The sequence below is a fragment of the Eublepharis macularius genome, chromosome 4 (genome assembly GCF_028583425.1).
Source record: "Eublepharis macularius isolate TG4126 chromosome 4, MPM_Emac_v1.0, whole genome shotgun sequence".
NCBI classification, from domain to species: Eukaryota; Metazoa; Chordata; class Lepidosauria; order Squamata; family Eublepharidae; genus Eublepharis; species Eublepharis macularius.
In genome coordinates this window covers 7,086,450-7,112,899 of record NC_072793.1, presented here as the reverse complement: position 1 = coordinate 7,112,899, position 26,450 = coordinate 7,086,450, and the positions used below count along the sequence as shown (strand labels likewise).

The 26,450-nt window shown below is 42.4% G+C and overlaps 1 protein-coding gene across 1 annotated transcript; it reads right to left on the bottom strand.

The window, feature by feature from the left end:
- Positions 1 to 16,690: 16,690 nt before the first annotated feature.
- LOC129327227 (putative methyltransferase-like protein 7A) lies at positions 16,691 to 26,433 on the bottom strand. The gene is made up of 2 exons (XM_054975714.1): positions 24,923 to 26,433; positions 16,691 to 17,930 (listed from the first exon to the last, which is right to left on the bottom strand). Exons 1-2 carry the CDS (start codon positions 25,424 to 25,426, stop codon positions 17,694 to 17,696), a joined length of 741 nt encoding a protein of 246 aa, XP_054831689.1. The 5' UTR covers positions 25,427 to 26,433; the 3' UTR covers positions 16,691 to 17,693.
- Between the last annotated feature and the right edge of the window lie 17 nt (positions 26,434 to 26,450).

Genomic DNA, 26,450 nt, shown 5'->3' with positions numbered 1-26,450 from the left:
TTTTCATTGCTGGCATGAATCACCATTTCAACACATGTCCGTTGAAAACTGCTGTGGTCACCCCTCCTCCTTCCCCCTTTCTTCTTGGGACTCTCTGCTTACATCTCAGCGAGAGCTTCACTGCAGCTCCCATTTAGATGAATTTCTATGAACATTGTAAGGAATACAGACACATAATTGTCTTTTGTATTGTATTTATTACTTGTTAAATACTGTATTTATTGTATTTATTCCATTAGCACTTTACACTTCTGCACTTGTTGCACTAATATATTGTTTACTAGAACTGAACGTTTCTTTGACTAGATATTCCCGGTATTGCTTTTTGTGGTTTCTGACTAGCCGGGGTTTCCCTGCTCTGTTGTTTCTGATTTCTGGTCAAAAAAACAGACTAGCCAAATGCAACAGATGTACAATGGAAAAACCACCCAGCTGCAGAGCATGTACAGCACAAATTATTTTCCATGTCTGCGGTAGTTGTAATCCTGTTTACAAGTTACAGGTTACAATGAACTTGCATACAATCCATGTACAGTGGACGCTTGATTTTTTCATATTCCATTCAACACACATACAGTGCAATGTGTGAACAAAACCCCACATTTATCCAGGTACTGGTCCCCAGTTTCATTTGTAAAGTGAGCATGTGATAGCTTATTTTTACAAACACATGAACAGGGCTTCAGTGCTGTATCTTTAAAGGGATCACTCGCATGTGAAACAAGTTTAGGTAATACAAAGGCTTTTATTAGATGATATCTCTCTAACCATGAAGGGTTCATTTTATTCCACTTATCTAAGTTTATTTTAATTTGGTTCATAACTTTATCATGATTTAGCTTCTGCAGCTGTTTCAGATCTGTTGGGATAACTATGCCCAAATATAAAAGTTGGTTAGATGCTCATTGAAATTTATTCGTTTGCTTTATAATTTTAATCATATCAGGTTGAATGAATACCGGGAGTAGTTGTGATTTGGACTGGTTAATAGTTAGACCTGAAATTGAACTAAAATTTGTGAGTGTGGTCTGAAGGTGTTTTAATTAGTTTATAGGTCTGTAAGATAAATCAACATATCATCTGCAAAAAGACTAAATTTGAAATTATAACGTTCTGTTTTAATACCTTGTATACTTATATTTTCTCTAATAGTTGCTGCTAAGGGCTCTATGGCTATAGCAAATAAAAGGGGTGAAAGTGGACACCCCTGTCTGGTACCTCTCTGAATAGGAATTTTATTAGACATATACCCATTAATCTTGACCTGTGCTGAGGGTTGTGCATAGATAGTGTTTATGATTCTAAGAAAATTACTACCAAACTCCATATGTTGTAATATTAATTTGAGGTATTGGATTTCAATAGAATCAAAAGCTTTCTCAATATCGAGAGATAAAAAAGCTGATTCTAAACGGTTTTTTCGACAACATGAAATTAAATTTAAAGTTTTATAGATGTTGTTAGTTAAATCTCTATGTGGAATAAATCCAGATTGGTCTTTGTGTATATATTGGGAAATAAAGGAATTAAGTCTTCTAGTAAGCACGGTAGTAAAAATCTTATAATCTTGGTTAAGAAGAGAGATGGGTCTATAGGAGCTAGGTCTAGTGACATCTTTTACCTTGTTTGGGAATAACTGTAATCAGTGCATTTGTCCAGGTAGGGGGGCATTGAACCATGTTCTAAAATACCATTGCAACCATCAGTTAGGGGTTTGCATATAAGCATTGTGAATTTTTTATAAAATTCTGATGGGTAACCATCTGGGCCTGGTGCTTTGTTGTTTTGCAGAGATTTAATTGCTTCTGTCACCTCCTGTTGAGTAATGTTTCTATCTAATAAATTTCTATGGATCTCCTTTAATTTGCTTAAACTTTTAAGAGATTGTAAACATTGTTTTGTTTTTACATATGCTGGATTTTTAGATTTATAGAGCTGTGTGTAATAATTTTCAAAGATTCCTAAAATTTCTTTCGTCTTGGTGTGTGATTGCCCCTTATCATCAATAGCTTTTTAAATGAAGTTTAATGCTTTCTTTTCTTTAATTTTATAGGAGAGAAGGCGTAATGATTTAGGTGAATGAAACCAATAGTTTTGTTTAACATATTGAAGATTTTTCTTTATAATGTTTGTTTCTAATGATTCAAGAAGTTTACGTTGGGACAGTAGTTTTTTGTAGGTTTTCTTGTTCCCTGTTTTTTAATGGGCATTTCCCAGTAACCTAATATTCTCCTGCAAATCTTGTTTTGTTTTATTTCTCTGTTTGTTTACATGGGATGAAAGAGATATAATGTGACCTCTTACAACTATTTTGATAGTGTCCCATAGTAAGCTTGGAGTAATTTCTTTTGTAGAGTTGTCTGCAATAGCCAGTTCTATATATTTATAGATTTCTTGAGCTGTTTCGTTTTGAGTCAATAGGTATTTGTTCAATGTCCAATTTTTTGGTTTAGGTGGATCTTGATTAATAATTATAGGGCATTCCACCCAAGCATGGTCAGATAGAGTAATACTGCCAATTTCTGAATTGTTTATTTTATTTATGTTTGTATCTGAAGTTAATAAATAGTCAATTCTGGTATAAATTCCATATTTAGGTGAGTAATATGTGTAATCTTTTTCATTTTTGTGTTTATATCTCCATATATCAATTAAGTGATTGTTGTCTAATATTCTAGCTAGTCCAGTGTAAATATTCCTCCCTCTTGGTGTATTTTTTCTTGGATAAGATCTGTCTAATTTGTTGTTTACTATGTACTTAAAATCCCCTCCTATAATTTGGGTTCCTTCTTGGAATTGAGAACGTTTGTACAGTACAGAATCTATAAATGACAACTGGTCTTGGTTTGGTGCATAGACTGATCCAAAAGTGAAAAACTGATTTTCTACTGTTCCTTTAATGAATATAAACCTTCCTTTTGGATCTTTTATTATGTCAACAAGGTGAAATGGGACTGTTTTTGAAATTAAAATTGAGACCTCTCTTGCCTTCGAAGTACCAGTTGCAAGGTACTGTAGTTGAAAGTAATTAGACTTCAAGATATGTGTATTCCTAGGATGAAAATGGGTTTCTTGAAGTAATATGATGTCTGCTCTTGCTTTTGTCAGGTTGGTAATGATGCGTTTTCTTTTGATCGGGTTTCCTAACCCTCTAACATTACACGAAACGATTTTAAGATCAGTCGGCATGTCTGCAAATAGTAAATTGAGTTAAATAAAAAAAACCTGTTAAGTGTTTATATATTTGTCTTAAGGCAATAATTATTCAATCACAATGGTTTTTAACAAACCAGTAACTTAAAAATAAGTTTAAATTCAGCATATCTATTAAAAGAAAAAAAGTTAAATAAAAAATTTGTTATTATCAATGAACTTCTCTTTTAATAAGATAAATGCAAAAATGTATCTTTATATATAATGTCACTACTAAATTATTAACACTAACTTTGTTTACTAATACCTAGACAAAATGTAGTATAACAAATGAACTTTGAGTATCAACTAAATTATTACACACCCTCTTTCCCCCCTCCCCCCTCCCCGCTTCCCCAAATAAATTCTATTCAAAGTAACTCTGATTACTATTACAATAACGTGTCTTAGCAATTAAATCAAAGGAAGTCCCTATAATGTACTATATTTTCCCCCTTTCTTTCCCTCCCCTCTCCTTTTTCCTCTTTCCCCACTTTTCTTTTCCCCCCCTCTCTCTTCTCTCTCTCTTTTTATGTAATGTGTATATATATATACACATTACAGTTTGTATACATTACAGTTTGTACACATTACAGAGCCAGTTTGGTGTAGTGGTTAAGAGCACGGGACTCTAATCTGGAGAGCCGGGTTTGATTCCCCACTCCTCCACAAAGCCAGCTGGGTGACCTTGGGCGAGTCACAGTTCTCTTGAGCTCTCTTAGCCCCACCCACCTCACAGGGTGATTGTTGTGGGGTAATAATAACACTTTGTAAACCGCTCTGAGTGGGCATTAAGTTGTCCTGAAGGGCGGTATATAAATCGAATGTTATTATTATTATTATATATATATAAATAACAAGCTTCATTTCACTGTCCCTGTCCTTAATATAAACCCTACTGTTGTTAGTGTCTATTATCTCCCCTTAACCATTTAACACTATACCCCTCTTCCCTCTCCCAAATCTTATTAATAACAGCTCAATTATAAAACTGTAGAAAAAAATTTGTAAGAAAAAAAAATTATAGTTCACTTGGACTAGTGTGTTACTGCACACACTAGCTATTTGGTAAAAAACCAACCCTTAGGAACTAATTAAGCTGGGTAAATACTTCATGTATTGTCTCTCTGGTATTTCCCAGTTCTGAGCAGATCTCTCAAAAGCGGACAGGAAAATTTGTGGATCATCTCCTGACACATACACCATAAAATCTTGGAAAATCAGCTCTGGGTTCAGAGTTTACCTGCTTTTTGTCCCCATTCTTAAGTCTCTCTCTAATTGTAATCTTTCTGCTTCCAAACTGGTGTGCCTTTCCATCTCTTGAGTTCTAAGTTCTATTTCTCGATTGTAGGCCTGGAGTTGGCACACCACACAGTCTACATGCTGACTCTCTGCATTCTTGCATTCTTGATTCCTGGTCGATTGGCACACCACCCAGGAACCAGGAAAGTAGTGTCAATATGTTTCATCTGAGCATAATAAGTATCTCATCCTTCTCAGAGCACAATATTCCCATACACTCTAAGTAATATTCTTACATGTCTTAAGGTCCACTGTGTTCCTCTCGCTATGCTTCATAGATAAGACAAAAGCATGATCACAGTGCATGATGCTTAGCTAGCTGTGACTGGTTTAGAATGTGTAACTGCTGCTATAGACATATTTGGTCATTGCTCTTTTCTGGGGACTTCCTGAAAACTTTCCAATAAAGCCCTTGCCTCCGAAAGGAGGGACAGACTTTGCATCTGGATCTTGGTCTCGTGTCGTTACTACACTCGATTTCTAAGTTCTGCTTCAATTTTCAACTTTTCCCATTCAAGCTGTTTTTGTTCTGCTTCAACTTTCAACTTTTCCTTTAGAAACTCTAAATATTCTGGACTAGGGTTGTACATTCCCTCAGGGTCTCTCTCCTCTGCAGTTCTACTTGGCTCCACACTGCTTTGTATCAGTATAACTCTCAGTTCTTCTACACTTTTCCCCTCATGAGGTAAATTTAACTCACTGCACTTCTGAACCAGAGCCTCCTTTTTCATCCCCATAAACTCTGCCATCTTCTCTTTTACTTGTATTTCCTTCTACAATTTTACTAAACTTCACCAGATTATGTTCTCTCTTATAAATCCTACAAGTTCTTCTGTGTCTTTCCTTTATAACAGTTCTGTATTCCTCATAGGATTTAACTGAACACTCTCTCTCTCTTTGGCTATCTGTCCCCTCAGAATGCCTTTCTCTCAGAATGTTCCCTCCTCCCAGGCTATTATATCCCCCTTAAAATATTTTCTCCTCCTCAGGATGTTTGAGATCCCACCTCTATGCCTCCACTTGTTATGACCTTTCCTTTCCTTGGGGTAGTTGTTTCTTTTAATCTTTCCCTTACACCCTCTGGGTAGTTTGCTGCCACCAGGAATATATTATTCCAAGATATTTTATTTAAATTTTCCCTTTTGGTAACGTTCCTAAGCGTCAGGCTCCTTCGTGGTTCTATGTGACCCTGAGGATAGGAATGGGATATAGCGACGACAGCTACACTGGGATATAACAAAACAAAAATAAACTTTTATTTAGTCAAGAAGCGTACCGGGTTCCTTAAAGTAGTTCTTGGTTCTTAAAGTTACTTCATTTACTCTCATTCACACAGATCTCTTCTAAGGCTTCACACACAGTTGGCCTCTTTCTCTAACTCAATATTTGTCTCACAGAAATGCTTAAAATTCCTCAGGCAGCACCCAGCTGGCCTGCTTTCCTCTGACTGCTATTCACATAAATATTAAACCTGCTCAGGCAGCCCACAGCTGGCCTCTCTTTAACTGACTGTCCTTTCACAAACATGCTCAGTTCAGGTTCCACACAGGTCATATTTCTCTCATAAGCACTTCAACATATTCAGGCAGCACACAGCTGGCCTCCCTTTCCCTGACTGAGTGTGCTTTCACAAACAGGCTCAGTTCAGGTTCCACACAGGTCATATTTCTCTCATAAGCACTTCAATATATTCAGGCAGCACACAGCCAGCCTGCCTTCTTCTGACTGAAACTTTTTTCTCTCTCTCCCAGTCTAAACTCCATTCACTCCGCCCACTATCTCAGTCAACCAATCATATCACTCACTCATTCCTCTTTTTCACCCCCTCTCTTCACCTAGCTCAAACCAAGCATTTAAAGATACATGCACCCATTTCTTGAAATCATTACAGATGGGGTCTCAGATGCTTCACTAACGAGTTGGGGATCATAAACTTCATCACTATTTTTGCCTTATATATTCTCTGTTGCTTTAAATATGTACTCCTATGTACCACCAGCACTCCATGTTGTCTAATGTTAGTCCTAGAATTGATTATGTTTTGCTCCAGTATTTTTTCTACTCTGTCTTGGATTCTTGCTAATGCTATGTCTTTTAAACTTGTATCTGTTTACCTTATGGTATTGTATTGAAATGTACTTAATACTCATTGTATTAACCTCATACTGGGTAATCCGCCTTGAGTCTCAGTGAGAAAGGCGGACTATAAATGTCATAAATAAATAATTAACGTAGATGCTGCTGCTCGAGGCTCCATCTCAACAGAGGTTGGTTTGCTTCACTGGTGCTGGCCTCAGCCTCCTGGCTCTGAGTCACCTTGGTTTGGACAGGGTGGAGGACTTAGGTATGAGTGGTGGAGCTGCTCCCCTTTTAGCCTTCCCTATGCAAATACTTCCCCATGTTTTCATTTTCAGTCTTGATTTTAAATTGATCTATTGATATAAGCATGTGCAAAAAATAAAAAGGTGCGTGCGTGCGTGCTATGACTTCATCAATGATGCCATTGATGACAACAGCACGCTAGCTTGAAAATCTTGATTGTTTAAGACATGAGCAGAATAAAATAAACCAACTCTGCAACTGTACAACTTCAAAGGGGGGGGGGGTAGATATGCAGAAGAACCGTGCCCAAATTGATTCTAATGCTCGGGGATCGACTACTAAGAAAATAAGGAATAAGTCGAGTGTGCAGAAAAACCCAAGAGGTTCCCTTTTCAAGGTGAGTTTTTTTTGCCAAGCTAAGAATGATTGCAGGTGTAATTACTGACCTTTTCTTAACTTTACAATAACTTCTCTGATTTTGGTTAATATATCTAGAATCTAGTAGAAAAAAGGGAACTACTTTGCAATGTGTGGATTTTATTCTTATGTTATGTTTATGTTTTCAAGAAATAATTGATTTGTCTCATGGATTTTTGTGGAGGGAGTTAATAATTATATTTGTAATGATGTATTCATAGCCCTACATACTTAAGGGCCAGATGATAGAGCACATTACTAGGTGCTGCCAGGGCTTTAATAGTACCAGATGGTGAAATTAATGGGGCTAGTCTGCCAAGTAGTATAGGTCCACATGCCATGCATTCTCATTTCAGGGAGATTCACACAAATACACACAGTCATCGTCATGCATCGTTGTTTATAAAATCTTGCATAATTGTCTTTATTATTGAGTTACTTCACTGCATAGCCAATGATATGAGGCTGCGTAGGATGCCATTTTAAAGGGGCGCGTGTATGCCATAGCTTCAGCTCTGAGAATCCAGCTTTTTCCAGGTCTGTCCAGGTCTCTCTAGCCAAGTGGCACCCATCAGTCAAAACTTGCCAAGCTGGATCATAGATTTGCTGCCAGAAGAGACTCCAGCTAGAAGGCGCACCAGCAACGTGTTCCATGAAGTAGAAAGCACCACCCTGGATAAACAGAACAGTGAGGACACTTGTTACTCTTCATTTGCCTCTGGAGGAGTATCCTCAGTGTATCTTATCTATGCAATCAGGGTTTAAATAAATGATGGATTCTGAAGTGTCTCATCTTATACAGTAATAGCCAAGTGGCCTTGATCTGAGGATACTCAAATCCAGAAAATGGAGCCATGAAGAGACAAGACAGATCTTCCTACACACCTGAAAAAATCCCAACTTTGCAGAAAAATCTGAAATCTTAAAAAAAAAAAAACACCACTGGGAGGTTTTAAAAAAAACCTAAAACAATAAAAGGACCACCTGTAGCTTTAACCAGATGCCCCCCAGTGGTTGTTGCTAGGCAGCCATAACAGTTTACTCTATATTCCAGGCTTGGCTTCTGTCAGTAAAAGGCAGGGAGATGGAGCACGGCTCTTTCCAGGTCTATTTGGGCCTTTGAGGGAGGTCTCCTTAGGGCCAGGCCGAGAAGCAACCATCAAATAACATGGTACTTGTATTACTTACCAGAGCCTGACTGCTTGCTACTATTCAAGAGCATTCACCCCACAAAAGCCAGCGCCGGGTACTGGTTAGAGTTTCAGAGTAGGATCTGAGAGGCCAAGTTTAAATAACCGCTCTGCTGTGGAAGCTCATTGGGTGACTTTGACCTAGCCACACACTCGCAACCTTAATCTACTGGTTGGGGTTGTGGTGAGGTATGGTTGCCAACCTCCAGGTGGGGCCTGGTGATCTCCCAGAATTACAACCAAATTTCAGGCGACAGATTTCATTCCTCTAGAGAAAATGGCTGCTTTGGAGACTCTGTAGCAGTATAACCTACTGACCCCCAACCCCTCCCCGAACCCTGCCCTCCCCAGGTTCCCCCCTTCCTGTAAACCTCCAGGTATTTCCCAACCCGGGGCTGGCAACCCTTTGTGAGGATAATATGGAGGCAAGGAGAGGGCTTTGAGTCCCCGTTGTGGAGAAAGGCAGCATATAAATGGAAAAATTAATAAATATACATGAAGCTAGGGGCAGGTGAAAGGTAAATTGATTCGTGGGTTTGAAGACGAGAAGGAAACAGGGCAAGGTGAGCATGTGTAGGAGGAAAAGGGGAACTGGTGTAGGGAAAGGGATATAGGGGGGAGCGAAGTAACCCCCCAGTGCAAGTCCCCCCCTTGGGTGGAATCAGCCACTCTTCATGAGAGATGCTGGCTTATTTGACCGTTCAGCTCACAGGCCCCTCATCTATCGTGATCAGGAACTTGATCAGGGCTTTTTTTCAGGGGGAACGTGGGGGAACGGAGTTCCGGAACCTCTTGAAAATGGTCACATGGCTGGTGGCCCCACCCCCTGATCTCCAGACAGAGGGGAGTTGAGATGGCCCTCCGTGCTGCTCAGCGGCGCGGAGGGCAATCTCAACTCCCCTCTGTCTGGAGATCAGGGGGTGGGGCCACCAGCCATGTGACCATTTTCTCTGGGGGCAACCCCCTGAGTTCCGCCACCTCTTTCCCCAGAAAAAAAGCCCTGAACTTGATCATTTGGAAGGCCGTAACTGCATCTCAACCGTTCCAAAGCACTCATTTGCTAAATATCCTGCTGCATTCTCACAGCCACTGCCTGGCCCAGCCACATGTCTGCAACCCCCATCTCCAATTGTTAAAATGGGATAGTGCGGGGGGGGGGGGAACTGAGATGAGACTTACTACTTTGGAGTCTCTCTCTGTCTACTAACAGACTCACTATCTACCCATGAACCTGGGTGATTAGTCTGAACAGTTCTTGTGGTCACTTCTGATTGTGCAAGTGGACAATGTGGGCAAGATATCCTCTGTGGAGCTGTTTAAAGAGGCATCCAACTGCACATGTGAGATGAAGTGATTGTGCTGATACAAGGTCACTAGAAGTATCTAGCCATTACCCAGGAGAATACATATATCTTCTCTGGTGATTAAGAAGATTAATTTAAGTACTATGCAAACACACAAGTGGCTACATGCTGCTTCATTACTCATTTACCAAGGCACAGCCTGGTTCTTACCTTGTAACACAAATGGCTACTGCACTGGAAAAAGTGCTCAGCATGGTGTTTGAGAGCAAACATTTAAGCAATATGATCAGGAGTCCACTTCATGTCTAAACAAGGAGTTTGATCTGTCTGGGATTCTATGTATTGTCGAAGGCTTTCACGGCCAGAGAATGATGGTTGTTGTGGGTTTTCCGAGCTGTATTGCCGTGGTCTTGGCATTGTAGTTCCTGACGTTTCGCCAGCAGCTGTGGCTGGCATCTTCAGAGGTGTAGCACCAAAAGACAGAGATCTCTCAGTGTCACAGTGACACTGAGAGATCTCTGTCTTTTGGTGCTACACCTCTGAAGATGCCAGCCACAGCTGCTGGCGAAACGTCAGGAACTACAATGCCAAGACCACGGCAATACAGCCCGGAAAACCCACAACCACCATTGTCTGGGATTCTGTTTGTATCAAACTTCTCAGTATCCTTGACCCTAACCACCATACCATGCTGCTTCTCAAAAGGTTAGCTTACTTTTCCCAATTTCCATGCCTGGTGCCTCTGGGCTTGTTTCAGGCATAGTCAATCGGCAGGAGAATTTTATCTCCCATAAGCAAACAAGGGTGTTAGCCCAAATAGGGCCCCACCCACTCCTGGCCCAATTAAGGAGAAGGCAGGTGGAGTAGAATGAGTACAGAAAGTCTTTATTGCAATAAAGGGAGGAACAGGTTCTTAACACAAAGAAAGTTACTTCAGGTTCCTTTTTTTTTTAATAAAATTTTTATTGGTGAGTATAATTTCCAGATTTAATACATGCATTCCCTTAATATCTAATGAACCCTATCCCCCACCCTTTTCCTCCCCCTTCCCTATCGACTTCCAACAGTTTTCCAACCCTTAACCCTTCTTATTACTTAAATCTATTTCATTTATACTTTCCTACCACATATAATAATATCCCTTACTCTAAGCACATTCTAATTCTTTTTACAAATATTCTATCAAATATACTATCAATATAGTATACATCTTATGCCCCTCAATGTAGCATAACAGTATAATGTAGTATAATATATAACAAGGATCTTAGTTTAAGCGTATTCTATTTCTTTTAAACATATATTCTATCAAATATACTACTATCAATATAATGTATATTATAAAACCCCTACTGTGTGCCATGCCACCAATGTAGCACAGCACACCACACCATGTAACACATTCACATAATATAGTATACAATCTGATCCGCTAACATGATGTATTATATATAATATACCACATTGATATATCTATTTAACTACTCTCATTGTCATATATTCTAAATAAATTTCCCCTAACCCTTATACTAGCTTAGATTGTAGTTACATTCCCCCTAAATGGTAAGATCCCTTCTCTCTTCCCTTTTCCTAATTTTTCTTTAAAAATTCTCAAACTGCCACAGTTCTCCTTTTACATCCCATTTTTTTTCCAAAAATTGTTTCAATTTCCCCCAATCAACAATGTATTGTCCTAGGTCAAGATCTTTAAGTTTCCTTGTCATTTTATCCATTTCCGCCATGTACAGCAATTTATAAATCTAGTCTTCTACAGTTGGTATTTCTTGTATCTTCCATTTCTGTGCATACAAAAGTCTTGCTGCTGCAGTCATGTAAAATAACAATGTTCTATACTGCACTGGAACAGTCTCCATTCCAAGGTTCAGTAGCAACAGTTCTGGGTTCTTATTAATTTGAATTTGCAAAATCTCATTGATTGCTTCAGTTATTTCTCCCCAGTACTGCTTAGCTACTTCACAAGTCCACCACATATGGTATAGTGATCCTTCATGCTTTCTACATTTCCAGCATTTGTCTGACATATTAGTATTTCCTAGCGCAATTTTCTTTGGTGTTAAATACCATCTGTAAATCATTTTGTACACATTCTCTTTAATGTTCGTGCAAGTTGAGATCTTCATTGTATTTTTCCATAGGTGCTCCCACGCCTCCATCGTTATTTCTTTATGAAAATTTATTGCCCACTTCACCATCTGGACTTTTACTGTTTCGTCTGCCGTAAACCATTTTAGAAGTAATTTGTAAATCTTAGATATTTCTTTCTTGCCTTCTTGTAATAACACTTCCTCCAGCTCCGATTTTTCCAATCTTATACCTCCTCTCAGGCAGTCCGCATTATAAAGATCTCTGATCTGTCTGTACTGAAACCATCCATAACAAGGAGACAATTCTTCTGTCTTTATTCTCAGCTTTGAATGTTGTATTTGTGTAATCTCCTTGTATGTTAAACATTGCTGTTCATTATCAACAGTTCTCGGATCTATTACTTCATACGGAACCACCCATGAAGGAATTCCCTCTTCCATGTACAAAGTTACCTCAGGTTCCTCACAGAAAACAAAGCTGCTGCCCCTTTTATACTGAAGGCTGCCTATTCCATATATGGTAATCCAAGCTAATTGGCCTATTTCAATGCTGCAGTATGATGTTCAAGGCACAAGTGTGTCAGAAGAGTTAAACAAGTTAAGTTGATCACATGTCCTCTGGCTCTGCCTGTGATCAATCAGTATACTCCTTTAGGAGCACTAAGCCAGACTAGGCCCAACGTCAGGTATGTGCCATCAGTCCCCCCTTTGGCCCAAGGCCTAACCTACAGTGAGCCACTTGGGCCACCTTGATTTCAATAACGTTGTTGACGCATTACAAATCTTTCTTCTATAGTTTTCAATGTAAAGCTCTTAATACATCCTGCAATAACTAGTGGCAATGTTTGGCCACAAACACAAACGTATAACAAGGAAAAGTATGGAAACTCCAACTGCCAAGGCTGACTTAAGGGAGTTCCCAAGATTTGGCCACCATGATCCAAAGAGGGTCTGCCACCATGACTCATAAGGAGGTACATAAGCTATCTGCAATATGTGAGCAACCCTATCAAAGGTTGCCTGGCGATTATCTAGAATCCAGGCACAGCATGTGGCATTAATTAAGGCACAAGTGCCCCCTTTCGATGCCAAAATTAGGTCCAGAGCCATATGATTCTGCAGGGCCACCTGTCGGATGAGCCTGTTCTGTGGCAAGGTCTCTCAGGGCACTAGCAGTTTCATTGGCTACTATTTCGACCACTGCTTGTAAACGCCAAACAGCCTCATTAAGTCCTTGAAATAGCCCAAACCGTGTAAGAGGTAAATATTGCTTCACATACTGCTGAGCTGTTTCTACATCTCTGTAATTCCAGATGTGTGGTCTGGTGCTCAAAGATGAAGTAACAAACAAGGGTGGCAAAACAAGGGCTAAATAACATATCCCTGTTCCATTTGTTAGTAACGCAGAGTAAGCCCTCCGCCCAGTAGTGACCAGCTAGCGCTTGTACAGGATCTAATGAGGAATTTGCCCCCATCCATTGAGGTGAGTAATACCCTGTTCCAAAGGTACCTGGCTCCACTGTAGATATATTAGGATGTTTGTAGTAGCATTTCCAGGCAATACCTTCTTGTTCACACCATACATCTGATGAATCTGTATCATTCACGGTCTCATCCTTATAGGACCACCAGGGCTCAGATAGGTTGGTTATGGGATTCCATATAACACCCTTATGCCATAGTTTTGATCCATTTTCATACGCATCATATCTCCCCTCCTCCAGAAAAATATGGTCGCATAGAGATCTGCCCAACCTCTTACCCTGTGGCGAGAATGCATTCTTCCAAAGACACCACTCTCCCCGGGTTCGGACTACCTGGAGGAATCCTAAATTTTAATACCCTACCTGTTGCCAAGTTTTATTTTGGGCAGTAGTATCATTTAGCCAAGGCCTGGGAGCTACAGCCATTTCAGCAGCCGTCAAAGGTTTGACTATTAAAGGCATACCTAGATTAGAACTTCCAGGCATTTAGACACAGATCCAGCATTCAGTAACATTTAGCAATTCACTGGCCCTCATAATGAAAAGGAGGAACAAATTTTCTTCTCCATATGTTCCCAATTCTCCCCCCATGACTCTTGACACTTGGAAAAGACTGATTATTAAGAATACCACCTTGCAAGGGGAGTACATACTTGGCCTAGGTCTTATTGAAATGGAAGTGTGAAAGATTTCCCTCCCTTCCTCTAGTTACTAGAGTCTTTTGACTTCAACAAGGCACTTTTCGGAACAAGAACTTGAGATCACTAATTGAATTCACAGTCGAGGATACCGGAGATTCAGCCTCATCCAAGATCTCAGGAGCTGATGCCTTCTTTAATCGGGTGTGGTGTATCCAAGGATCACGACCCTCCACTTTGGAGCTACTGTGTGAGGTGAGGAGCACTTGCTTGGGTCCTTCCCAATCTGCAGTCAGGGGACTATGCTTCCATTTCTTAACATACACCCACTCACCTGGCAGGAAGGAATGGACTGGAGAGTCATAGGGCAGAGGCTGTTCAACAAGGGCAGCCCTGTGGAGAGAATGCAAAACAGACTGCAAAGCAATAACATGTTCTTTCATTTGTATGTCACCTATCTCAAAATCTAATACTCCCCCCCTTTGGGAATATGGGATAGGGCATTCTATATAATAGCTCAAAGGGGCTCAACCCTAATTTTCCCTTAGGTGTGGCCCGCAATTGTGTCAGGGCAATAGGTAGTGCTTCTGGCCAGTGCAGTTTTGTGTCCATACACTCTGTTCCACTTCTGCAAACATACGTTCTGGTAGATGCTCACTTAAGGTATTCGGCTTCTGTTCCATTAAAGCCATCAAATATGCAGATCCATTGCCTTTAGACACTGTCAGCTTCACCTCTTTATCAGAGAACTCCAGAGTTGCCTGTAGTTTGCACAACACATCCCTTCCCAATAAGGCAATAGGACAAGTAGGGGTAAGCAAAAATTCATGATGCAGCTAGGTTCCACAAACTTCAAAATCAGAGGAGGTAAGGACACTCTGGGATACTCGTTTTTCATGGACCCCAACAATATGAACTTGCTTTCTAGTAACTCTTGTTCCTTTTGGGGGTTGAGGCACCATTGAATGGGTTGCTCCGGAATCAACAAGGAAAGGTATTGCTGTTTCCCTCGCCATCATATTTACCAGGGGCTCAGGGTAGGGGGCTAAAATTAGTATATGCCCCTGACCCCCCCCTCCCGATTCACTTTCCTTCTTTTCTAGCATTTGTAACTTGTCTTCTGGCCTTCGATTTGGACACTCTCATTTCCAGTGCCCTTCCTGTCGACAGAAGGCTCACTGGCTTTTTCCCAATGGGGCCTTCATCCTTCTTTCCTCTCTCTTTTCTCTGGTCCTCTGTATCCAGACTGCCTCAAGTGAATGCCCCCAATAGCCTGTGCCAACATTGTTGCCTGTGCTTTCATTTCTTTCCTCTTCTCTTCCCGACTCCTTCCTAAATAAACCTTATATGCTAATTTTACTTTATGCTAATTCGACCAGCTCTGAAATTCCCTTCGTCTCCCAGCCTTCCAGTTGCTGCAGCTTCCTTCTGATATCATCAAATCCTCGTCCCACAAACAAGGCATTAAGCATTCTTTGATTCTCTGGGGCTTCTGGATCCAATCCTCTGTGGGCCCAAAGAGCCTCCATTAATCGCTGCAAGAATTGGTTGGGGTCTTCCTCCTTTTTCTGTTTTACTTGATATACCTTATTCAAATTTATTCCACGGGGAACTGCCTTTTCAACCCTTCCAAAATTAACTCACAGTAATCTGCATGAAGGCCCCATCTTATATTTGTATCATGTGGCCAATTTGGAATAGTTCTTGGCACCACCTGGTCAACACTATAGTCCCCTGGTGCTAGCCCTGACGCTTGTTGTCTAGCCTCATAAATATCTCTTGCCTTTTCAATCACTAATCTCTTTTCCTCCGGTGTAAGAATATTATTCAGTAGCAACTGGCAATCTTGATAAGTAGGTTGGTACATTTGAAAAATACTACTAAATTCCCTGTGGACAATATTGGGGTCCTTTCTCAAGGAGGGGATGGTTTTCTTTGAATTCATCAGGTCACTAGTTGAAAATGGTACATAAACATAAGTCTGACCTGTTGCCTCAATCACCTCCCTTAATGGACACTGGAGTCCCGGCTGTAGTCTATCGGGAGGGTGACGGGCCTCTGGTGGCCTCAGAGTCATGGTTTCTCCTTTGAGTCCCATATCCAGGGGAGTTTCCTTAATTGGGGACTCAAGCTCTTCCACCAATTCAAGGATGTGCTTTTTCTTTTCAATAAAAGTGGAAGTTGGGGTCTTGGGCGGTGATGGCTCCGCTGAAGGGGCACTTGAAACTGGTGAGGTGGTAGTATCACATGGGCCTGGATATGGGGGTAATTCAGGGTACAGTTGGGGGACAATTTGATCCCAGTTCTTTACTATACACCCTAGAGGAGTACACTTCTCCTTTTTAGACTGCCCTCCTCCCATCCTGTGATCTGCAACCAGGGTCTCTTCTGGTACCTGAGGACTTATAGTGGGATTATGCAGATCTGCCCAGGATCCCGTTTTCCCACCAAGGCCTACCTTTTCCAGTCAGCTACCACCAATCCCTGTAGTTGGGAGTCTGTCAGTCCTTCTACTCACTGGGGACCGTCTGCCGCACCACAGGAGCCACGACCTAGTCAAGGGAGTTCCAAGCCTTGGACATCAGTGGATCCGTGGTGTGCACCACCAGCCTGGCCGTCCCTCGCCATCCCGCCGCACCCATTAGTTCAGCAGAAGTCCCTTCGTGGTTGCCAGAAACTGTTAGCCCACAAGGGCCCCACCCACTCCTGGCCCAATTAAGAAGAAGGCAGTTGGAGTAGAAGGAGTACAGAAAGTCTTTATTGCAATAAAAGGAGGACCAGGTTCTTAACACAAAGAAAATTACCTCAGGTTCCTCACAGAAAACAAAGCTGCTGCCCCTTTTATACTGAAGGCAGCCTATTCCATATATGGTAATCCAAGCTAATTGGCCTATTTCAATGCTGCAGTATGATGTTCAAGGCACAAGTGTGTCAGAAGAGTTAAACAAGTTAAGTTGATCAAATGTCCTCTGGCTCTGCCTGTGATCAATCAGTATACTCCTTTAGCAGCACTAAGCCAGACTAGGCCCAATGTCAAGTATGTGCCATCAAGGGGATGGCAAAGTAAATACATCAAATTGCATTTGTATGCAATTTAACAAAGAACAGGGAAAAATGGATCTGACTCATGTCATGTCAACTTTTGGAATAGGAGAGGCTGCAGAGCACAGCGAATGACTCGCTTAAACAGCCCCCGGTCTAGGGCAAGCAGGACATTTTTTCTGGGGAGAGAGGCGGTGGAACTCAGTGGGTTGCCCTCAGAGAAAATGGTCACATGGCTGGTGGCCCCGCACCCTGATCTCCAGACAGAGGGGAGTTGAGATTGCCCTCCGTGCCACTCAGCGGCACAGCGGGCAATCTAAACCCCACTCTGTCTGGAGAGCAGGGGCCGGGGCCACCAGCCATGTGACCATTTTCAAGAGGTTCCGGAACTCTGTTCCCCTGCATTACCCCTGAAAAAAAGCCCTGGGCACTGCAGAAAATATAGGATGATTGTCATTCACCTGCCAATTAAAAAAAGCTTGTTTATGGCTAAAATTCAAACCTTCCTTGGGGCTCAGCATATTGATGGAGAATAGCATTAATAGTACCTGATGGTGAAATTAATGGGGCTAGTCTGCCAAGAAGTATAGGTCCACATGCCATGCATTCTCATTTCAGGGAGATTCACACAAATACACACAGTCATCGTCATGCATCGTTGTTTATAAAATCTTGCATAATTGTCTTTATTATTGAGTTACTTCACTGCATAGCCAATGATATGAGGCTGCGTAGGATGCCATTTTAAAGGGGCGCGTGTATGCCATAGCTTCAGCTCTGAGAATCCAGCTTTTTCCAGGTCTGTCCAGGTCTCTCTAGCCAAGTGGCACCCATCAGTCAAAACTTGCCAAGCTGGATCATAGATTTGCTGCCAGAAGAGACTCCAGCTAGAAGGCGCACCAGCAACGTGTTCCATGAAGTAGAAAGCACCACCCTGGATAAACAGAACAGTGAGGACACTTGTTACTCTTCATTTGCCTCTGGAGGAGTATCCTCAGTGTATCTTATCTATGCAATCAGGGTTTAAATAAATGATGGATTCTGAAGTGTCTCATCTTACACAGTAATAGCCAAGTGGCCTTGATCTGAGGATACTCAAATCCAGAAAATGGAGCCATGAAGAGACAAGACAGATCTTCCTACACACCTGAAAAAATCCCAACTTTGCAGAAAAATCTGAAATCTTAAAAAAAAACAAAAAACAACGCCACTGGGAGGTTTTAAAAAAACCCAAAACAATAAAAGGACCACCTGTAGCTTTAACCAGATGCCCCCCAGTGGTTGTTGCTAGGCAGCCATAACAGTTTACTCTGTATTCCAGGCTTGGCTTCTGTCAGTAAAAGGCAGGGAGATGGAGCACGGCTCTTTCCAGGTCTATTTGGGCCTTTGAGGGAGGTCTCCTTAGGGACAGGCCGAGAAGCAACCATCAAATAACATGGTACTTGTATTACTTACCAGAGCCTGACTGCTTGCTACTATTCAAGAGCATTCACCCCACAAAAGCCAGCGCAGGGTACTGGTTAGAGTTTCAGAGTAGGATCTGAGAGGCCAAGTTTAAATAACCGCTCTGCTGTGGAAGCTCATTGGGTGACTTTGACCTAGCCACACACTCGCAACCTTAATCTACTGGTTGGGGTTGTGGTGAGGTATGGTTGCCAACCTCCAGGTGGGGCCTGGTGATCTCCCAGAATTACAACCAAATTTCAGGCAACAGATTTCATTCCTCTAGAGAAAATGGCTGCTTTGGAGACTCTGTAGCAGTATAACCTACTGACCCCCAACCCCTCCCCGAACCCTGCCCTCCCCAGGTTTCCCCCCTTCCTGTAAACCTCCAGGTATTTCCCAACCCGGGGCTGGCAACCCTTTGTGAGGATAATATGGAGGCAAGGAGAGGGCTTTGTGTCCCCGTTGTGGAGAAAGGCAGCATATAAATGGAAAAATTAATAAATATACATGAAGCTAGGGGCAGGTAAAAGGTAAATTGATTCGTGGGTTTGAAGACGAGAAGGAAACAGGGCAAGGTGAGCATGTGTAGGAGGAAAAGGGGAACTGGTGTAGGGAAAGGGATACAGGGGGGAGCGAAGTAACCCCCCTGTGCAAGTCCTTGCATGTTCCCTGCATGCAACTAGGCCTGGCTGTGCCCGGCTCAGCCAGCATCACGCAACTGGGTGATAGGGGAGAGGATGTCAGGGCAGGGAGGTAAAGATGGGGATAGACAAAGGTAGATATGGAGGAGAGAAGGAAGCCGGAAAAGGGGGAACGGCTATGGGGGCAGGGGCAGAGAAAGAGGAACTGGTGGGGGAGGCGAAAATGTGACGCTCCTTTCAAGTTGTTGTGGGTCCCCCACTTGTCCAAACTCTTCTACTGATTATAGGGCCACATTGTTGGAACATGGAGGTGGACCTCTTAGGATTCATGGAGATGGGCAGACAGGCAAAGGCGAAGAGCCTGCTCGTGTAGGGGCACAGTTCATAAGCTGACACGTGAGAAGGAGGCACCAAGGGATATGAGGCTCAATGAACTGAGTTGCCTAACATATAAACAGCCCATGTTTATATGTTGGCAAAAGCCACTACTGTATACAGTGTGTGTTAAAGCAGGATCTCTTTTTCTTTAAAATAGATGTTATTCCTCCTTGGAGCAGGATGTTAGAAGGTACCTACCACCTTGCCAAGAGGCCCATGTTACATCAGATTCTGTGTGCATGTCAGAAGAAGTTGAAATTTGTCTGTGGTGTTACATAACCATTGCAGTCCTAAACAGAGTTACTCCAGTCTAAGCCTATTGAAATCAATGAAGTGAGGCTGCAGTAACTTTGCTTAGGATTGTGCTAAAGATTAGGTCAAAAGTTTAAGGGTTTTTTTTCCCCCGTCGACACTTTTGCTGAATCATTCATTGAGGCCCAGTTTGCTGTAATATGTTTCTTCAAGTTCTGTTGTCTTTCTGATTAGCTAACCACTGTATATACATAATAGGGCAAAACTAAAATAACACCTACATTTGTATTGGTTAAATCCGTTCTCAAAGGGTTCTCTGAAAAAATCTGGGAAATGTAGCTTGGTGAAGAGTGCAGAGAATTTCCTGCGAGAGGCCCCCAGCCCCCTCTTAAATGTGCAGTGCTGGGTAGCGGGAGATTGGACACAAGGCAGGGGTCAGAGCAGCAAGCCTAGCTAGGGGAGTGGGGAGTTTTCTTGGCCCTCCCTGTGCGCAATTCTCACAAAGGCCGAGTGGTGACAACAGGAACAAGAGAGCAGAACAAAAAGGGACAGTGCTTTTGGGCCAGTGCAGCTGTCCCTGCACCCTCCACGCATGTTTCCCCTCACATCTCCCCTCCTTCTTTCTCTTTAAAGGCTTTTATCCACCTCCCCACCTCCTCCCATTTCCCCAAGGGCCTCTGCCTGCTTTGTGCACTCTGTATTCCTAGCCTTTTTTAAAAATTTTGTCCCACTCCCCACTTCATGTTCCTGTCCCTAAGGCAACTCTAGTATCTTGGTTGCTTGGCAGCCTGACATTGCTGAATGTGATCGCACATGTGAGATTTTGCAAGATCTCAGTTGGCATTCTCCATTGGGGAGATTCAAAGCCTCAGGTTTTGTTTTGTTTTTTTGAAAAAATAGTATTTTTCTGAAAATGTGGACTTTTTTCCAGTTCTGTAGAAAAACACCCCTTCTCTGTACATGGCCTCATGTAGATTCATTGATCCACAATTTGTGGCAATGTTCAGAATTAAACATTGGATAATTTCACTTATCTACAGCAACCATACACATTCAAGATTTATTTGTCAAAATTCTGACCACACATGGAAAAATAACAAAAGAAGAGGGGCAAATTAGGATGTGGAAAATAGAAAATACAGGGCTTGTCATGAGTTAAATAGTAAGTAACAAGTTGAGCAAGAAAGGAAAGGAAGTTCCCCATTTCTTTCAGAATTGCCCTCTGGGGCCACCATTACCTAACATCTGCTCGTTTCTGTAGAACTCCCTGGCTCCTCTAGGTACATAATACACAGCTGTGGTTATAACCCTTCCTCTCCATGAAGTCACTCAACATGTGGAGGGGGGGGCGTTCATTACATGTACAGGATTAGTATCTTAACTGCTGATTGGTAAACATTATTGCCATTTACATATCTGCTCACTGTCTCCCTCTCCCTCTTCTTGAATTCTAAGCCAGATAGTTGGCAACAGAATAATGGCCAGAAAAATCTGAATATTGCTAACAGTCATTAATTTTTTAATTTGGATTAGTAGCAGGGCTTTTTCCCCCAGCGGGAATGCAGTGGAATGGAGTTCCGGAACCTCTCATGTCTGGTGGCCCCTCCCCCTTGTCTCCAGACAGAGATAAGTTCCCACGGAGGAAATGGCCGTTTTGTAAGGGGGCCTGTTTCTCCTTCATTTCCCTCTTGAGAGTTCCACCCCCTCTTTTCCCAGAAAAAAAGCCCTGATTAGTAGTAACAACAATATGAAAGAATGGGGTGTACTCAATGCAAGTTTTGATTAGTTAAATTCCAAATGCACTTGATGAACGTAAGAAGATGCCTTTTATTGCATAAGACACGTGGGCCATCAAAGTCAGCTTTGCCTACTCTGACCGGCAGTGGTTTTTGGTCTTCAGCTTCCCAGGGTCTCACCTGCTATGTGATGCTGGGCACTGAGCCTGGGACCCTCTGCATCTTTTCACGTGTCTGAAAAGGAAGGCAAAGCTTCTGTTTGAAATACCCCCTCCCTCTGCATTTTCGCCATGAAGTTCCTCGCTGTCCTTTTTGACAGCATTTGGGAGCAAAGCGCCATCACAATGACCACAACAGGAGTAGCAAATGTTTTTCTCTACTCTCTTCATTAGCATTTGAAAATTTTCTGAAGTACTTTCTTTCCCCTTCTCACAAGCAGTGGGGGTGGGGTGAGATTTTTTCTCTTCAGTTTTGATGGCTGTAGTGGGAATACACGGTATCTTCCAGCAATTCACATTTCCAAAGGATTAAAGAATCGCCTTATCTTGTGCATTGCTAGGCAAACAGGCAGGTTTTTTTTTTAAAAAAAAGATATACATTATTCTTGTGCAGCATTATACATGCACATTTTTTAAAAAAAGGTGAGCAGAGAATCATATCAGTGGTGGGGGGCAATGCAATCTGCGTTTAATGCAAAAGGGAACCCGTGGTTAACAAGGATGAAAAAATGGATTAATGTGTGCCATGTGGAAGCTCTGTTGCAAGTGCAAATTGAGCAACAATTGCATTGGCAACATCAATCTCCCCCCTTGGGTGGAATCAGCCACTCTTAATGAGAGATGCTGGCTCATTTGACAGGTCAGCTCACAGGCCCCTCATCTATTGTGATCAGGAACTTGATCAGGGCTTTTTTTCAGGGGGAACGTGGGGGAACGGAGTTCCGGAACCTCTTGAAAATGGTCACATGGCTGGTGGCCCCACCCCCTGATCTCCAGACAGAGGGGAGTTGAGATGGCCCTCCGTGCTGCTCAGCGGCGCGAAGGGCAATCTCAACTCCCCTCTGTCTGGAGATCAGGGGGCGGGGCCACCAGCCATGTGACCGTTTTCTCCGGGGGCAACCCCCTGAGTTCCGCCACCTCTTTCCCCAGAAAAAAAGCCCGGAACTTGATCATTTGGAAGGCCGTAACTGCATCTCAACCGTTCCAGAGCACTCATTTGCTAAATATCCTGCTGCATTCTCACAGCCACTGCCTGGCCCAGCCACATGTCTGCAACCCCCATCTCCAATTGTTAGAAGGGCATAGTGTGTGTGTGTGTGGGGGGGGAACTGAGATGAGACTTACTACTTTGGTGTCTCTCTCTGTCTACTAACAGACTCACTGTCTACCCATGAACCTGGGTGACTAATCTGAACAGTTCTTGTGGTCACTTCTGATTGTGCAAGTGGACAATATGGGCTAGATATCCTCTGTGGAGCTGTTTAAAGAGGCATCCAACTGCACATGTGAGATGAAGTGATTGTGCTGATACAAGGTCACTAGAAGTATCTAGCCATTACCCAGGAGAATACATATATCTTCTCTGGTGATTAAGAAGATTAATTTAAGTACTATGCAAACACACAAGTGGCTACATGCTGCTTCATTACTCATTTACCAAGGCACAGCCTGGTTCTTACCTTGTAACACAAATGGCTACTGCACTGGAAAAAGTTCTCAGCATGGTGTTTGAGAGCAAACATTTAAGCAATATGATCAGGAGTCCACTTCATGTCTAAACAAGGAGTTTGATCTGTCTGGTGATTCTGTTTGTATCAAACTTCTCACTATCCTTGACCCTAACCACCATACCATGCTGGTTCTCAAAAGGTTAGCTTACTTTTCCCAATTTCCATGCCTGGTACCTCTGGACTTCTCTTTCAGGCATGGTCAATTGGCAGGAGAATTTTATCTCCCATAAGCAAAGAAGAGGATGGTAAAGTAAATACACTGAATTGCATTTGCATGCAATTTAACAAAGAACAGGGGAAAATGGATCTGAATCATGTTATGTCAACTTTTGGAATAGGAGAGGCTGCAGAGCACAGCAAATGAATCACTTACACAACCCCCAGTCTAGGGCAAGTATCACAGGGAAATTGGTACCTTGAGGAGTGTCTTTTGGACTGGGCTTCTGGAGCCAACTCTTGTGTGGTACAGCAAAGAAACGCACGTTCCAGTGTATGTTTTGACCAGAGCAGCAAATGCAGCAGTGGGCATTCTAGTATTAAAAATGAATCTAAATCCCCTTTCTTTAGGTGGGTTGTGTGGAGGGGCGCTTATACAGTTCTAGCAGCAGCAATTCAAGTACCCTGCCAGAAGGAAAATGCTACACTGCATTGTGTCTTTTAGCCCACCATCTGCTATGAGAAGGACAAGCACATTCCAATGCATATGGTAAGCAAAGCAGCCAAGGCAGCTATTCTTCTTTATACAGTAGCATTTTAAAAATCATCCCAGCACCCAGAGTGAGACATACAGATTAACATGCAGCACAACATGTAGACAGAGTAATCACTCACATGAGCAAATGGCAAAATAAAGGATGAAAAGAGATGTGCTTGATTCTGTTCCACAACCTGGGCAAGGAGGATCAGAGCGCCGGGTTCTCAGGAAAAGTTTGGCCAAGGAAAAGTATGTAAGAATTCCAACTCTATGCTGGCAAGTGTGTGTTATTGTGTGAAAGAAGATGAACAGCAAGATAGTGTGTTCCCCTCAGGGAAGGCATAGCTCAAAAATTTAGTTTGAGGTGCACAGGTAGGCTCATACAGGAAAAGAAGTTCCTTCCAATATGTGGGTCCCAGGATCATGAATGGCTTTCAAAGTAAGAATCAGAACCATGAACTGAACATAGAAACAAATAGGCAATTTGTGGAGTCCCCCCACCAATAAGTAAAATGGAAGAAGCTACTGCTTTTTGTTAACAACTGAATGGTGACATTTTGAACTAGCTGAAGTGCCCAGGTTGCCTTCAAGGGCAGTCCCACATCAACCAGACGTCCAGCCTAGGAGTTACAGAAACATTCAGCAGCACAGCAAGATCAGTTCTGTCCAGGAGGGTTGATCACCTGTGGCTCAGGTGTAATGGAATAAGGCACCCACCTCCGCAACATTCTTCTAACAAGTTGGGAGTCAAACAAGATCTCTAGATTTCTGTGGTGGTGAAGAGTGCCCTCATAGCTGACTTACGGCAACCCCTGATGGGATTTTCATGGCAAAAGACTCTCAGAGGTGGTTTGCCATTGCCTGCCTCTGCAACCCTGGTTTTCGTTGGAGGTCTCCCATCCAAGTACTAACCAAGACCAACCAAACTATTTAGCTTCAAATCAATCCCCTCTAGGGCATCAGACTTCCCTATCAGTGGTACCATTCTGCCTTGCATGGATTCAGCTTCACCTGTTCTCCCCCCTTCCTCCAACTCCCTGAGTTACTTACTGGTCGCAGCACTCGTAGAACTTCCTTTAAGACTCTTTCTACGCAATCCACAGAGCACAAGACCAGAGTGCAAACCACAACGTCAACCGATGCATTGGGTATTTGCTGCAGGTCTTCAGCTGGTGCTACCACATAGCTCTCCAGCTGCAGGTGTGGATTCTGAGACAGGCTCTTGGAAAGAAATTTGTTGAAGTAGGGGTTGCTATCATTGCATATGAGCCTGCATCCTGCTGGGTAGAACTCAAAGTTAGCTCCACTTCCTGCACCAATCTCCAATAGCGTGAGCACCCCTGAGGGGCCTGCAAAGTCCTTCAGGTTGCTAAAAAGTTCCTTTTTCTTGGCAGACATCTTCTCATTATAATTGACAGCTAACCGGGCCATGATATGTGGAAATGCCTTCTTCCACAAGGGCCTCCACAAGCCCAGGAACCAGAGGACGTAAAGAGGGAGAGCTAAGAGCTGGATGCATATCCTAAGCAGGACAACTAACCAGCTCACTTCCATGTTCAGGGAAAAGCAGAGACCAAGACAAGCAAGGCTCAGGGGAAGAAGATGGTTTTATATAGTCTGGGGAGGAGTTTGCTTTATCTGCTGTTGCAAGTTGTTAACGAGCAGCCAAGAAAAATGAAGCCACGGGACAGGAATAGCGTGATACAGGAATAGCTTACTTATCATTTAAAGCATTTGTCCATGACCTCAATGCTGCAGGGGTCTCTCTCGTTAGAACTTCTGATCTTGGCAGATACGAAACATTACTGTACTGTTTAATGTTTTCCTTTTAGATTAGGGTCAAGCCAGACATAAGATGGGAGATTTATAATTAAAATCTTCAACAGTTTAGTAGGCAGCCCCATATAAATGCTGTAGAAAGGTATTTAACTTCTTTCTGCCTGTGCTGTGGGCAAATCTGTATCCAGTGATATTGAACCTACCGGATATGAATTTTGGTATTGATTCATTAATGGTTTCCCCAGATTCTCCAGTTATACCAGTTATGTTAATTTAATTCTCCCCTTTATTAATAATTTTTCATATGCCTAGTAGTTTCCAATGACCTTACAGAAGGTGAGAAGAGGCCAGGAAATCTTATCCAGCTTCCCAGTGAAACAGGACGACTCTCCTTGCCCCGCTAATTCTCCATTCCATTGCAATGCAGTTCTAAAAAGGTTATTACAACTTTTTTGCACCCCACTGACTTCAGCGGGCTTAGATTTTTCACTGTAGACCAACCAGTTCCTACAGGAATTCATGAAGTCTCTCTCCATACTACAGACAAAATTTTCAGTTTAAACAATCCGTCTTGGGTTTAACTAACTGTATGTTTGAACTGTGCACGTGCCCGGAACATTTGGGCGAACTCTATGAGCAGTAGACGTTAAGTAACTATCATACTATGAACGATGTAGCCATTCTTTGTACCAATAAGAGCTTATCTGTGCAATCAACGTGATCAAAATTGCTTGTTTTGTTAACCAACAGTAATTGCGGCTTCTGGAGTTTCCGTAGTGTTCACTTCACTTTAGCCTGG